At 55.2% G+C, this 15,850-nt stretch overlaps 1 protein-coding gene across 1 annotated transcript in view; it reads right to left on the reverse strand.

Moving 5' to 3' along the window:
* Positions 1–1,541: 1,541 nt before the first annotated feature.
* Positions 1,542–15,850, reverse strand: part of VAC14 (VAC14 component of PIKFYVE complex) — a 59,495-nt gene continuing 45,186 nt past the window's right edge. Inside the window, exons 15-19 of the mRNA XM_066557454.1 lie at positions 7,346–7,520; positions 6,495–6,613; positions 5,602–5,681; positions 3,922–4,072; positions 1,542–2,418 (exon numbers count right to left, since the gene is read on the reverse strand). Of these exons, the coding sequence (XP_066413551.1) occupies positions 2,256–2,418; positions 3,922–4,072; positions 5,602–5,681; positions 6,495–6,613; positions 7,346–7,520 (688 nt within the window). The 3' untranslated portion in view covers positions 1,542–2,255. The remainder of the gene's footprint in view (positions 2,419–3,921; positions 4,073–5,601; positions 5,682–6,494; positions 6,614–7,345; positions 7,521–15,850) is intronic.

Raw genomic sequence — 15,850 nt, forward strand, 5'->3', positions numbered from 1 at the left:
GGGAGCCGCTGCGGGATACCCGGAGGACGCGCAGGGATGACGGAGCCAGGGAGGGGCAGCCCCGGTGGTTCTCGGGGATGCTCTTGAGCGGGAGGGGGGGGCCGGGGAGCAACACCGCGTGCCCCGGGACCACAGCGGAGGGAAACCCGAGGGATGCCTGGAGATGTGGCACTGGTGGAGGCAGCATCGGGGTTTGCTCCCATGGCGGTGTAGGAACACCCAGGGATTATTTTCGGGTGCTGGGTGAGGAGCAGGAGAGCCCCAGGGAGCATGTAAAGACACTGCACTTGGAGATGCCATGGGATGCCCAGAGGCATTCCCAGATCGCTGGAGGCACCGGGGGGGGGGGGGCGGGGGGGGGGGATTTGCCTCTCCCCAAAAGGTGTTTGACCCCCATTGCCTTCCTGACCCTCCAAGATGTGCTGGAGGATGAACTCCCTCTGCAGTAGTTACAGGACAGTTCTGAAATGTGTCTGTGCACTCCATTATCAGGGAGCCATGGGAAATGCACGGCCTGCCAGCAGACAAACGCTTCCCACAAGCATCCCGAGGCCCCAGCCCCAGCCTCCCGGGATCTGGGAGTGCCAGGCTGAACCCGACAAACCTTCCTACCCCTCATAGTGCAATGACGCTCAGCTGGGGCGAGGGTTTCAGCCTGAGTCACCTATTCCCCCTCCTGCCAGAAAAGTAGTCTTGATCTCATGCTGATGATGCCCACACTGCTCTGGATGGTGTTGGTCAACAGCCACCCATAAGGAAACAATTAGGGCTCAGCACTCCAGCAGCCGGCTGGAGTTTCTCTCCATAAACCCAGTCCCTCAGTGTGGAAAGAGGCTGCTCAGCAGCAATGAGCTCGGCAGGAGGGACACAGAGCCCACCCTGGTAATGACCCAGGGGTCCAGCAACAGGTACCCCCCAGCACCCTGAGACACCGGCTGGCTTGAGAAGCCACTGCTCACACATCCTTGAGGGCTGGCTGTTAAAATTTACCCGCCGTGACTGGGTCTGGAAAGCCCTTCCCCGGGAATGACAGGAATGTCTTTATCCTGGCCAAAGCAGCGCCGGTATGGGGCTGTTCGGGGAACCCACTGCCAGAGACAGTCCTCCCTGTAAACAGGCCAGAAGCCATAAAAACTCCACAAATTCCTCCAACCACCCTTTTCCTGGGATCAAGTGAGGGCCTGAAACATGCAGGGGATGCAATGGTGTCCCCCCAGACTGCAGCAGCCTGGCACGTGCTACGGTCCCCCTGTACCACAGGACAGGATGAAGGCAACACCGGCGGCTGCTCAGGGCCAGGAAAATGCCTGTCACCGTGCTGTGGTTTCGTGACCGTGGCCTGGAAGAATTTCAGTGGCGTTTTTTTCTGCTGGGAAGAAGAGCAGGCGGAGAAGTTCTGCTTGCTGGCAAGCCAACGTGGCAGGGCTGGGCCAGCCCAGGGCACAGGGTCAAGCAAGACGCTCCATGCCATCCCCTGCCCTTGCTGTGTTTTTGGCTCCACTTGGGAACAAAACTAAGATGGGAAGCCCAGCAACAAGGAATGGGCTGTTCTGCATTGCTTGTTTATTTTATCATGGGGAACTTAATGAAGGAACAAGGAATGGAGTCTGGGGTTAGGTCCACTACTCCCCATGTCCCCTGGTGCTAGCTGGGAGTTGAAGCTGTGCATTGTCCCTGCCAAGAGCTGGGGACTCAGAGAGGATGTGTGAATGCAGGGAGGGGGCCAAATGTCAGGCACAGGAGTGTCTCCCCGAGTGAGATGCCACCTCCAGCAGGGCCTCGGAACCAGAGGGTGGAAGTCAGGGTGGTGAGAGGTGGCTGGCGGCCCCGGTGCTTGTTTTCCAGGGCGCAAGGCCAGGGGTTGCTCCCGTTTTCCCTTCCCCTCCTCCGGTGCTGCTGGCAGCAGGCTGGGTGCTCAGCTGACAGTCACAGGGAAGGCATTAGCAAAGCAAAGGGGAGTTCCCTTGTCCCACTGCAAGGGAAGATGAGGTGCTTTACCCCGGCCCTCTCCTCAGGCAACCCTTCCCCATGTCCCCCCAGCACCCACAGGAAAAGCTGGGCACAGCCTGAGGGTCCCCCCTCAGTGTGGGGGGAAAACCAGCCCTGTGTTGAGCTCTCGCCCATCTCCATTAAACCCACCAGATCCTCCGGTGGCCAGCAACCGGTGTGCCTGTTCCCTGGTCTGTGTCCCCTGGTCTGTGTCCCCTGGTCCCTGCCCCAGCAGCTGTGCACACCCGCGGTGGCCGCAGGGGTGCTCAGAGAACCACCCGCCGGTCCAGCTGCTCTGCCCGCCCGGCTCGCTGGTGTCTTGCTTCCAGGTGCTTGTTTTGGACCTTCTCAAAGTGCTGCAGCAGCTCTGTGTAGTCGATGTTGGAGGCTGCTGTTCTCTTGAAACTGGTGCTGGGCTTGGTGTTGTCCCTGCAGGGTGGGAAGAGAGAGGGTGCGAAGGGGATGGGGATGTTTGGTGCTGTGAGCATTCAGCACTGGCAGCACCAAAAGCTTGTCCTGAAGAAGCTGAGTTCAGCAAATCCTAGTCATGTTGGTGCCTCATAAAATACCCCCAAAGATATATTTTCTTCCTCTAAAGGTAAGAGATATAGAGCCCAAGAGGTCCTGGGACAAGGAGGGGACAAGGGACATCTGCATCTTGGTCCCACATGGGAGGTTTAATTCCTTTGACACATACTCCTCTCTATCCCAACCCACTGCAGTCAAAACCAGTGAGATAAGGATGCCAGGGCCATATGCCTCAGTTTCCATGTCTGCTTCTTTAAGCAAGCAAAAAACATCCAGTGGCAGCAGGGACAGTCCTCAGGGATGAGCACCCATGGCTCCAAATGCAAGCTCCCTAGGGTTCCAGCCATGGATACTCATCCCTGTGCTGTCCCCATGCAAGGAAGGAGCAGACACCAGCCACAGGATGCCCATGGGAAGATGGCAGGCAGCTCTGGTGGCCCTGGTATGTCCCTGGGGAGGGGGCAGCTGGGACTGGCCGGTTATGAAAGCCGGCTTCGGTGTTTGAAGGAATGTAGGTCAGAGTTAATCAGATGCTCAGGCTGTCTGACAGCTCGAAAAACCCCCACTGCCAGGGTTAGTGGGGAGAAAAAAGGAGGGGGAAGCACATGCAGCCCCCTCTCCGCCCCCCCAATTAAATATCAGTGCTGGGTTGTGGGTAGGAGCTCAGTGCTGGAGGCCATGAGGGATAAAAGCCATCCCAGGGAAGCAGTTAAAAGCCAAGGAGCGACAACAGCAGCAGGGGGTTAATTCAGAAACCTGCCCATCTTGGGAGCTCTTTTTGTTCCCAGGGCTGCGCCAAGGCAGAGCCAGCTTTATCATCAAGCCCCCCCACTACTCATTAGCTAAGGGTTGGAAAGCAAATCCCACTGGCAGCACCCCTGGGCAGGGAGCATGAGGATCTCAGCTGGTCCCCAGGGAGATGCCACCCTTGCACATCTCACGCATCCCCGAAGGCCAGGAGTGGGAATGGAGCAGCCATCCGGAGGCATTAGCAGGGGGCCAGGCCCCTTTTGGGTGCTGTGAAGGCTGTCCAGGCTGCAGGGGGGATGCTTTGGGAGCCCCCCCCCAGCTGCTGGAGTCTTTCTCCATAAACCTCCTTCCCAGCTCTGCTCGTTTCCATAGCGACCCCACAAGTGAAATTTTCCATCCCGGATGCCAAATGCCTGTGGATGAGGCACAGCCCTCCCAGGGTTACCAAATATAGACACAAAAAACCCCCCTGGCCAACACTCCCGGCCGTGGGGACAAGGAGCAGCCACGGCCGCAGCGGAGCTGGGGGGTGAAAGCCAGACCATGGGGCTGAGCCCGGGATGGGGGCTGAGCTGGAATGGCAGGGATGCTCAGCTGTGGGGAACAGCTGATCCAGCCCCAATGCTGATGCTGGTCCATCCCCCCAGCACTTACGTGGTCTGCATGAGCTCTGGGTTGGGCACGCACTGGAGGCGATGGGAGAGGAGCTGGAAGGCGCTGCTCTGGGGCAGCAGCATCAGCAGGCCATAGAGAGCCTTGATCAGGTAGGGGTTGTTCTTCACATCCAGCAGCTGCAGGCGGAGATCTGGAGGACAGAAGAGGATGGGAAGGCAGGGAAATGCATTTAATCTCCAGCTGCAATAGCAGGTTCCTCCCACCCCCTCTGATAGCCTAAGCCTCTGCCAGCCAACCCAAGGGGCACTTGATGGCACCCCTCTCCCCGTCATTAACCCATCCATCTTGGTGTCCCATGGTGCCCCAAGTCCCTCTCCTTGACACAGCCCCCTGGGGGTAACTGGCTCCCCAGTCTGCCACTCCTGATACCACTCACCCCTGAGGCTGTCCATGCTGTCTGCCTGAGAACACACACGAAACATAGGATTGCTCTCAGCTTCTCCAGATTTAGCAGAAATACCCACCCTGGAGCATTACACCCAGAGGGCTGGGTGACACCCTCCTGGGGACTCTCTGGAGCAGAAGGAATCCCCTCTGCTTGGTTCTGAGGGTTACATGTGCTGGGCCTCAGTTCTGCTCAGCAGAGGCAAAACCCTCTGGCTCCATCCCTTGCTGTGCTCATGGCAGAGGAGTCCTCTGGAGCCCTAAATACAGCTGAAGGGACAGCCCAGGAGATGGGGCAAGGTCTGTGTCTCAGCATCTCACCTCCTGGTAGTCACCTGTACTGCTGGTGTCTCCCAGTGAAAGGAGCAATCACCAGGGATGCCACTTCATGGGGGACATGTCTATCCCCTACCCTGAGATGTGTAGACTAAGGTGAGTGGGCTGGGGAACCATCAATGAGTAATTTTGGGGCATGCAAAACCACCACAGACACGTGGGTGCCGCACACATTGGGACAGTCATCCTGGGACTGTCATACGGGACAGGGTCTACAGGAGGGAGCATGAATGAAAGTCTCTACTGCCCAGCTGCTCTAGAGCCCTTCCCTTAAATATTCCCCAGTATCACCCTGGACCTATATAGGTGCTCCATGAAGTCCTTTCCAGGAATTTCCCAACAACCTCAGTGCCCTGCTATAGCTTCAATGAGAAGCCCAGAGGCAGCAAACTGACATAATGAGAAATCCTCCCATATCCACAGGTCACCCTGCCACATCCCGTGCCACCATCCTGGCTCCCAGTGTCACAACCCTGAGCTCCTGGTCAGCCACTGCTGCATTACCCAGTGGGAGACCCACATTGCTGGATGCTGGAGAAAACATCAGATTATCTTAGAGCTTAACTCTTCATTTCTAGAAAAAACCTTTTTTCTTGCTAAGGGCCCCAGCAGCACCCACAGAGGGTGGCACAGAGGGTTCCCCCATCTGACGCCCTCCTCGTGCACCCCTGGAGATGCTCAGTGTGATCCAGGCCCCCTCCATCCCTTCCCCCATCCCTTTTGTTGGCTGCCAGTGCTGCTCGCTCCCTTAACCTATATCTGGGGGGCAACACTGCCCCCCCATGCTGCCAGCGTGCCCTGTTCCCGTGGGCAGCTCCAGCGCTGGGCAAACCTCCCGGCAAGAAGTCTCATAACTTCTGCTCTATTTACTCGTGCGGCGGCTGCCGCCTGCGATGGAGGCACGGGGAGGGGAGAACCCACCCGGGGTCTCCTCCTTACATGTGAATATGGGGCACTCGATCAGCTGCACCAGCTTGTCCACCTCAGTGAGGAAATCCACGGTGACCTCCAGATCCCCGCTGGACGTGGCTGTTAAGGATGGTACCTTGGGAAAAGGTGGCCGGGCAGCAGCAGATGGCTCACAAGGGCAATGCCTGGTGCAGATCATGGCTTTGCCAAAGCCTCCCTGCATCCACAGCTCCTGTGGGATGTGAGCGGGCAGGGAACAGGCAGGGCTTGCATGCAGGCAGGGCTGAAAGGTCTGTAGGGTGGCCAAGGGATGATGGAGGGAGACAGACGAGCGGGCAGGTATAGGGGAAGAGGCAGGCTGCCCAAGAAGCTGAAAGCAGGCAGGATGAGTGTTCAGGGGAGGATGCTTACTTTTACCCTTCTGCCCCACAGGGATGGTGCGTCTCCCAGAAGGAACGCTGGTGTGTACTGGGAAGGGAACTTGAGCGTGTTATTGAGCTTCTTCGTTTGGAAAACTACTCAGAGAGGCTTGGGGTTTGCTGGCACATGAAAATAATCATTCTGCAGCAGACAGATGGTGAGCTCACCGGGGATTGTGCCGTGCTGGGCACTGCCTACTCCTCACCAGGCCAGGAGGCCAAAGTCTTCATCTTCCTGGGAGGAAGAGGATGTTGAGGAGCCTCCCCTCCTGGGCAGGGGAAGGTCAAGGCTCAGTCAGTGCACGCCTTCCTCTCTTTTCACCACAAAAAAAGGGATGACACCAGGGGAAGGGAGCTGGCACACACCCAGCACAGGCTGCCCTGCCCCGGTAATGATGGGCTGCAGGCAGGAGGCTGGGCTGGCCTGCAGGGTGACTTTGGTTGCCACAGAGGGACTAAGGGCCAGCTCAGGCCCCACCCTGGCAGAAAATCCCCAAAGGATACAATTTCTGGATGAGGTCGTAGGCATGCTTATAGTTCTGGGTAAGGAAGCAGAGGGACACGGTGGTCACAGGGTTGTGACACCAGGACCGGTACAGGCAGCAGAAGAGGTTACGGCTTTCCTGGGGAAAGAGAGAACCATTGGGGTTTGGTCACACTGGGAGCACAGACATGGCATGGCCCCAGGAACCCAACACCAACCTGCCAGGCTGGCAAGTGCCACTAAAACACAAAGGGATATTTCTGGACCCTTCTGGACCAAGTCCACCTGGCACTGGTATGAGCCTCAGCATCAAGAGATGGACACCAGGTGGGCTTTGGAGTGACAGCATGATGAGGGGGCACTCAGGGCTGCTGAGTCCACCACAGAATGAGGGGCTGGAGGACAATGCTGTCCCACCCAAGGGGACACCCCTGCATCACTGGTTTTCAGCAGGAGAAGGAGGAGTATAATTCTTCCTTCTCTCCTTCCTTGTATGTCACTGGTGCTGGTGGCAGCTGCTCAGCAAATCCTGTGGGCATGCTCCTGTGAGGGACAGTTGAGGGGACTGCAGGACTCTCCTCCTGCTGTCACCTGTCCCACAGCCCTTGGGGGGGCAGACAGAGGGAGGCAGCAGCTGCTTGAGGGCTCAGTAAGCCCATTCCCATTCCAGGGAGAAAAGCAAGAGTTGGGCAGATCCTCCAAGCCCATCTTCAGCTCCTGAAGGGTGGATAAATAATAGGCTGCCCAAGCTCCAGCCCTGGGACCCACCAGGCAGGGACTGAGCAGCAAGACACACTCCCAGGTGGCTTCCAGGTCCCCACCACCCCCATTATGTCTCTCCAGCTGCTAAGCCTGCTCCTGCTGCTCATACCGGGGTCTTCAGGTCTTTCAGTTGGTTTCTCAGCTGGAAGAGTTCGGAGGACGTCAGCAGGATGGTATTGAGAGTGTGGACCATGGTAGAGGCGAATTTGAGATCCTCCTCCCTAAGCAGTATGTCTGCCATGGAGTGGAAGATGTTCTCTGCATTCAGAAGTAGACAAAGCTGCCTGTGTATCACAGAGGAGAGAAACCAGGGGGAAGGATGGTTAATGAGCACAATCAAGACTCTGATGTGAGCCCTCTTCTCCAGAGAGGACCAGGGAGGACATCTGGGTGCACCAGAGGTTGGGTGAGTGTGGTGGCACCAGAAGGGGCAAATACCAAGCTTTGCATTTGGAGGATGCAGTTATTTACACCAGGACAACAACAAAAAACCATAGCTGGGCTAAGGCATGCCCCTGGTCATGTTGCTTTGGGACCTTGCTTGGCACCCACTACTATGGCTCATGCCACCTCAAGCCTTCCCATGACCCCCCTCAGGAGGTTTCAGTGTCACTTTCCAGCCTGACCAGTGTAGTGAGTGTGCAGCAGCACCATTGCAGATGGCATGTGATGGTCTAGTCAGACCAGTATCCCACTGACACTGGGGAACATCCCAGTGAGTGCAGCCAGTGGGGCGCAGCAATTCCTCCTGGTATTGTGCAACCAGGCAGTCCTGGAGCCAGAGGCTGCTCTTTGAACTCCTCCATGCTCCAGCTGCCACGAGATCCGGTGCTGAGTGGCTCCGGAGATGGAGCTGGTGAAGCTGGAAGATGTCTCTGTTCCACTGGATATCCTGCCAGCAGTGCTTTCCCCAAAACAGTGTAACTGCCACTGCGGCCCACGCTGATCTGCCTGGCTGGGTCACAGCAGGAATGTCCTGCTTAACAAACCTTGAGGCATTCCCAAGATTTTCAACATTTTTTTAGTCCAGAAACAAAAAAATAAAACCATCAGATTTTTTTTTTCTCCCACATTTGTTTGGATTTGGAGATTTCCTGTTTTTCTCCAGGCTCTTGCCTTCCTGGGCAGTTTGTCTGAGGACACCTGAAATGCTGCCCAGCTCCAGCTCAGATCCCCAGTGTGGGGACTGGAGTGATACAGGGAAGCCCACCTAGCTCCCCAGCATCTCCTGAAACTGGGATACTCCCTGGCTCACCACATTTCCCCATAGGCTGACAGGGAACCTTGGCAGCAAGGCATCCCCAGAGCACCTCTGCTTTCCCCCAGCTCCTACCAAACACAGTTCCCCACCAGATAATTTTAGCTGGAATCAGATTTCCCCGTGAAGGCATCCCTGAGAGGATTAAGAGGCAAACCAAGGATCATTTACTTGGGCTGCTGGGTGGGAGGTGCTCACTAACTACCTCGTTTGGCTTGGAGGTAGGAGGTACACCTGAACGTCCCCTGCCTGGAAGTCATGTTTTCACCTGCTGGGGTGAGGAGGAGGAAGGATGTGAGTTTCCAGCCCCTGCTCCTGTGAGGACAGACCAGAGGAAGACTATTTGGCTACAGTCAGACTCCAAAGACCATACCCTAAAGCCTGGTGGTTTAGGTACACAGGAGGAGAATGAAGAAACAGATCTTCCCTCCTCAATACGCAGAGGAAGAAACCCCCCATCTTCCTCCTGCCTCTTCATTCTGCCAAATAATCCCTTCCCTCCTCACCCAGGCCTGGCTGCTCTCCACAGGCAGCTCCCGCATCCCGTGTGGCTGCTGCTGGACAATGAGATGCTCTGTGCGGGATTTTATGTAACCCAGCCCAGCGATCGCCCTGGACCCCGCTAAAATGGAACGGGCTGTGATAAATAAGCTCATTTATCCCAATTATTCTTACGTAACCGGCTGCATTCATGGGGATGAAAACGCTTCCCTGATTTCTCGCTGCTTGGACACAGGCTGGCTGGAGGAGGGAAAGCGGTGGGAAAGTGAGGCATGGAGGGAGGAAAGGGGAAGGCAGAGGTTTTTAGTCCAGCCTGATGGAGCCAAAAGCAAATCAATAGCTCAGCGTTGCAAGCAGGATCCAGTCACTGCCAGCTGCAGCAAAGCAGGACCAAGCCCAGCCCAGAAAGTGGCTCCATGCTACCCTTCTCCAGCAAGGGGGGATAACTGGATGCTCCAGCCTTGCCAAGCTTTCTCCAGCAGCCGTGCTGGGTACTTGAACCATGAAGTGGGATGGTTTAATGTGCCCAAAGAAGGGATGGGTTCTCCAAGGACAAACACTGGGATAGTTTTAGTCTCAACAGTGAAGTGGTTGGTGCACCAGTACAGCTGGGACTAGCTGCAATGCTCATGGCTAGTGAGGAGCCAGTGTTTCACACCTTCCAGGCAAGAAGACTATAGCAAGAGCTTAAACAAGAAAAACAGTGCCAGGGAGCACTGAGGGCAACTCAGTAACCTCCAAAGCTCCCCCACGACAAAAAGGATGCCTTTCAGGCTCCCCCTCCACTGGTCCTCTGGTCTTCCATGGAAAAGGAAGGCTCTTGCTTTCCCTAAGTAGGAGCTCTGCCATTTGGCTGGTGAACGCCATGCTTGCAGTGAGCAGAGGGCTGAATGAGAGCTGCTTTCTAATTTCAGGTCTGTTTTTGATTAGTGGGGCAGGGTTGGGATTCTCCCCCCTCCTTTCAGTGGCACTGGGGAACTCGAAACTGTCAGGGTGTTAAAGAAGGAGCTGTGTGGACACTGTCCCTCTGCTTCAGAGCCGTGTCACCTCATAGGGATGCTGTCCTGCTTGGGCACCAGTCCCTCCAGCTGTCCCCAGGTTCTCTGGGATCCACCAGCAGAATGAGTTTGCCAGTGCACAGCATCCTCCTATGGCAGTGGCAGAGACCTCACATTCCCCTCCATGAAGCCCCTTGGTCGGCATATCCCAAAAGCAGTCCCCAAAGGAGGGGACAACTGGCTGGTCCTGCAGCTGCTGGCCTCCGTGACAGCAGCCAGCAGCTGAGCCCAACTGCCAGCACCAGGCGGCTGTTGGTGGGGTGGGAGGGTCCCCAGGAGCCCATTCCCTGGGAGGCTTTGATGGCATGAGGGGAACGCCAGGCTGGCTGGGAGGAGGCAGGGAAAGGGGCTGAACAGAGGACAGGTGGCTTCAATTGAGATGTCAGTGGAGTGGCTGTGGAAGGGAATAGGGCAGAGGGGAGGCAAAGTGGGAGCCATACCCCTTATATGTACACACCATAAATATATCCTGGATATATACATCCCATAAATATCTGTATATATATACATACACACACCCCTTAAATATATATATGTCCCCATACATACATGATGTGATGACGAAAGGAACTGGCTAATCCCCCTGAAGCATCATTCCAGCAAGATGTCTCTCCCTGGAGCTTTCCCTGCATCCCTATGGCTGATGTGCATCCCCTTGCTCATGGGGACCCAGAGAGTCCCCAAGGATGTCCTGGCATGGAAGAAGAGGGCAGGAAGTGTCCCCAGGGAGGCAGGAGCCGCAGAGCATCGTGGCACACGCTGGTTATGTTACACAGCTGGCAGTGCAGGCACATGGCGATAATGAAATGTGCTATCCAGGCCATTAAAATTTAACTCCTCAAATTAAAAGGGTTATTCAAGCCTTTCCTATGCAGCCAAGGAATGTGGCTGCAGGCAGATGGGAGGCAGCATCCACCTGCAGCGTGACGATGCCTTGGGGACACCTCGAGCCACTGTGGGGCTCCCAAGGGACCCAGCAGGTCACCTCCAGCCCCTGCTGCAGTCACAGGATCCTGCCCATCCCCTTGCCTAAAGGACTCCTTGACAACACGAGGCTGGCAAAGGGAAGAGCCACAGAGGTCACCACAAGCTTTGCGTGCCCATGCCACCCTAGGGTCCCCCTGTGTCTCTGATGTAGCAGCCACCAAACTGCCAGCACAGCAATGTCAATCACAATGAATTCTCATCACACAAATGGTTGGTGGGGTGGGATGAGCAATGGGAACAAGCAGAACAGGGATCGTGCAGGGGCAGGGAGCTGCTGCAGGGCAGCGTGCTGGAGCCCAGAGGATGTTGGCAAGATGGGGTGGCTTTAGAGCCACATCTCCAATTAAGGACAAGCCCCGGCGTCCCTCCCAGCCCTCTTGCTTTGACAACTCGATGCCTGGAAACCGGCTAATCTAAACATCATCATTTCAGGGAGCTGTCAGAGTTCCCATCCTGCCTGCTCGTCCCTTTAACCACTTCAGCCCTGTCTCCTGCCCCAAGCCACCATGCAGGAACAGGGTGGCAGAGGCTCAGGCCAGACCAGTGCTTGCTTGAAGAGGGTGAACGTTTGTTTTTCCCTAAAATCTAAAAAAATTAAGATGAGATCCAGTCTCACTGCAGAACTGTCTCCTCCTGTGGGATCTGTGGGGTGCCTGGAGGGAAACACTGGTCCCATCCCATTGCCTGGCCATGCTGAGCACCATCCTGCTGTGTTCAATTAAGCAGGTGCTTCTTCATTAAGCACCAGTGATTCGCTTTATTAGCTCTGGGCTAATAGACACAGGGCCCCAGCAGGGAGAGGATCATGTCTCGTCCCATTTCCAGCAACTGGGACAGAGCCTGAGCTGTGGAAGGAGCTGGCTGAGGCCTGGGAGTGATGCTCTGAGGGGTTCTGCTCCACTTTTCTGCTCATGGGTCTCAAAAAAACTTCCACAGCTGTGAGGATGGCAGAGCCCCTCCATACTTCCTCCCAACCCTCTTCTTCCTCTGCTCCCTTCCTCTCTCCTCCCAAAGGCTATCCCCCACCCTTCCTCCACACCCCAGGCTCTCCAACAGATGCCCTGGCTTAACCCACCTAACCAGGAAATCCACAGCCTCTGGGATACCCACTGCCCCTCCCCATCCCCCTGAAATTCTCCTGCCAGCAAAAGCAACATCCCCAGCCTGGCCCAGCAGCTGGGATCCTTTAGGAATTTGCAGAGAAAGCATGGATAAAATTAGGATGTGAAGGGGAGAAGAGAGCAAGTGGGGAAGGCAGGAGGATGTCATTGTCCCATCCTTTCCCTCCATATCAGCAAAGAAAATCCCAGTCCTCCATTTTAATCTCCCCCTTTCCTGAATCCAGGCTCCAGAGCTGCTCCTCTGGGCAAGGGAAACCATAGCAACCCCAGCAGCTCCTGCTTTACAAAATTCATAGCATTTTATGTAAAGGATTTTGAAGGGTTTGTGAGGTTTAGGAGCAGGGGAGCTCCTTCTGTCCAGGAGGCAGGTCTGGGGAGGAGAAGGACCCTCATCAGCTTTGGTTTCTTGCAATGGTTATCAAGCTCCCCAGGGAAACTAGTGAAAGCTGCAGACCAGAGATGTACATATCCTGGGAGGAGATGTGTGGATCTGGGAAGGAGATGTGTGGATTCTGGGAGGGGATGTGTGGATCTGGGAAAGCCAGAGGAGACAAGCCCTGCGATGCCTTTGCTTGAAAAGGGAAAGGTGCAGAGTGTTTCAGTGCAAACAAGAAAAGCCTCCCACGGAGCGTCTGCCTGGCAGCAGCCGTCAGTGACAACTGCGGTGCCAGCTCAGCGCTGGCCTGGCTGCCTCAGCCAAAGGCGCTCCCCAGGGATCCCTGGGGATCCCCACAGCAACCAGGACGGATGCCTGAGAGAACACAGCACAAATGTACATCAGTGTTTCAGGCCAGCTTCAGCTGGTGAAACAGCATCTTGATCCTGCAGAGCCTCAGCCCGTGGCTTCTGCTCCTCCTGGTGCTCCCCCAGGACATCAGGCTGTGGGAGGTCTCTGTCCTGCCTGGCAGGATGGCGGCCCTGCTGCACACTAAAGCTGACAGTCCAGCCTGAAGCTGGGCACGTGCACCTTGATGCGCCCTCTCATGATGAATCCAGCCTTGTTCCCACCTTGGACATGGCTGGAGAGCAGTGCCCTTCAATGACATCACCTTGAGTTCTCCAAGCAGACATCGATCACCTCTGGATATTTTTATGATCAGTGAGATACCTGCAGCTCTGTACCAAACAGGAGAGGGAAACAGGGCTGTAGCAAGGAGAAAGAAGAGTAATACCCTTTGGAATGGGCCAGAAGCTAAAATACAACTAAATTTGGAAACCTGATAGTCCACTCAGCCCAAGGTATGGCCCAACTTTTAGCATAACACAGATGAATGTGCCAGCTCCTCCAAGATAAAGCCTACCACACAGGCAACCAGTACCAGTCTCCAGCTGCTCAAGCTTGGACTGGTGTGCCAGGACTTTCCTTGAGGAAACTTTATAGTGAATTATGGATAAAGCTATTCTGCCCATAGAATTGTGGAATGGTTTGTCTTGGAAGGGACCTTAAAAACTATCTCATTTCAACCCCCCTGCCATGGGCAGGGATGCCTTTTACTAGACCAGATTGCTCCAAGCCCCATCCAACCTGGCCTTGAGCACCTGCACTGATGAGTCACTGATGACCTACAAAGCTTACAAAATCCTGTAGGAACATCTGAGCATGTACAAAAGGCTCACTTGAAAAATAGGCAAACCTCCCCTTCCAAACCCTCCAGGAAAGCAAAAAATTACCTGCCCAAAGCACTTATTTTCCAACTTTTAAACTTGCCAGTGACTGACTCGATGGCAAAATGGATGGCAAATGCAAGTCTTGCCCTGGGCTCTTGGGGCTTCAAGCGCCAGGCAGGAGGCACCAGCAGCAACGTTAGAGCACGTGCCTGGCTCCAGCCACCACCACAGCTGAGAGAAACAACTCATGTTCAAGTGAGCCCTCCAGAACCTGCTCCCAGAGGGGCACTGACACCGGGCACGGATATTTTCAGGCAAGCTCTGTTGGGAAGGGGAGGAAGGGTAGGGGCTGGCTTGGGAGTGGGGGAGAACCATAGAGCAGCAGCAGCAGCAGCAGCAGCAGCAGCAGCAGCTCCTTCCTTCGAGACGTCCGCTTCCCTTTCAGGCTGACAGCTGTGGCCTAATTTTCAAGAAAACTGACAAGCTCCTTATTTCTCCCCCTATAATTTCTCATCACTGCAAATAAAATAGGTTAAAGGAGCGGGTGCAAAGCTGTGGCAACAGGAGCTGGGAGAGACTGATCCTGTTCAGGGCACACAGTTTGTACACAGAAGGGAGCTGTGCTCACCCTTTCCCATCACTTTGCTTTAAGTTGAAGAAATAAAAGTGCTTTTGCTCCTAAAAGCATGGCCAAGGAGCAGGCTGCTGTCCTAGAGATGGATGAGCCTTTGGATGGCCATATAGGGAAGGCAAATTTGAGGGAAAATGGTCCTGCTGGCTATCTCTAGACCTCAGAAAGCAGAGGGATAGACTATGGCAGGAATACACTCTGTGTTTGAGAGTGAAGCTTTCCAGAAGGAAGGAAAAGAGGGGCTGGGAAGAGGTGGCAGTGTCCCATGGCTCAGGGATAAGCACACCCAGGGGTGAGAGGTGAAGCTGCCTCGTCTCTTCTGACAACAACTCAAGCACATCCTGGAGCTCAGGGAAGGAGGTGCCCATAACTCAGTGAGCCCTGATGCACTTCCTACTCAAGTGTCAGCTGAAAAAATACCCCATTTATGCCATGGTTTAGACACCCCAGATGCTATTTCAGCTTTAGTGCCAGGCTTGCCTCTGTGCCCGCTGCCTCTCAGCATTGCACTGGATCCCAAAGCCTGCCCTGCCTTCTGAGCCAGGATCCCTGGAAGGATCCCAAAAAGGGATACAGTCTGAGCAGCCTTCTTCCTCAAACCCTCCAAGGCCCATAGATGCATGAGAGGAGAGCAGATGGATGCTCCCTGCCCTGCCAGGACCATAAGAGAGCACCCAGTGCTTTGAGGGGACCAGCTCCAGGTGCACCTGAACACGAGGAGCAGCTCATGCATGAAGGGAAGGAGCACTGAATGGCAGGAACTCCAAACAAGGTGGCTTTTGCACAGCTCAATGCTTTCAGTGGGTAGTTAAAGATGTCCCATCCAGAGATATCTTATCTGAGGACATCCCATCCTGGGAGCAGTGCCCAGCTGGACCCACTGGCTGACGTGAGCTCAGATTTAACTGAGTGTGCCCTGTGCCTGGGGATAACTGAGCAAGATCCCTTGGAAGACAGGTGGGGGAAAAACACTGCTACTCAGCCTGATTTCCTGTCCTGGCTCTTCCCTTCACAAAGATGAATAAACCAAGTTGTCACAGCTGCAGAGCCAGAAAAGGAAGCACCATCAGAAGACCCGAGCCCAGCCAGCAGAATCAGACAGGTTAAGCTGCTTTCCCATGATGAGGGTCGTCACCCCATCAGCCAGGCAAAGAAAATTTGGGAGACTTTGGAAGCTGCTTGTGCTGAATCCCTGCTCTGCAGAACATGACAGTCAGCAAGCAGGGAAGCTGTGGGCTCCTCTCCCCACTGTCCAGTTTGCCTTCTCCCTGCTCCCTCCTTCCACAGCCAGCTTTTCCACAGCATTCCTGCTGTGATCCTAGGGAAAGTGCTGGGAGGAAGCAGATATCCCTACCTGGGGACCTGCCCTTTGAAGGAACTTGGATATTTTGTGAGGGTTTTCCTCTCCTATGCACATTTCCCCTTCCTCCCCTCCACCCTCTCACTGACC

This window comes from Molothrus aeneus, chromosome 11 (genome assembly GCF_037042795.1).
Source record: "Molothrus aeneus isolate 106 chromosome 11, BPBGC_Maene_1.0, whole genome shotgun sequence".
In the NCBI taxonomy this organism is placed as follows: domain Eukaryota; kingdom Metazoa; phylum Chordata; class Aves; order Passeriformes; family Icteridae; genus Molothrus; species Molothrus aeneus.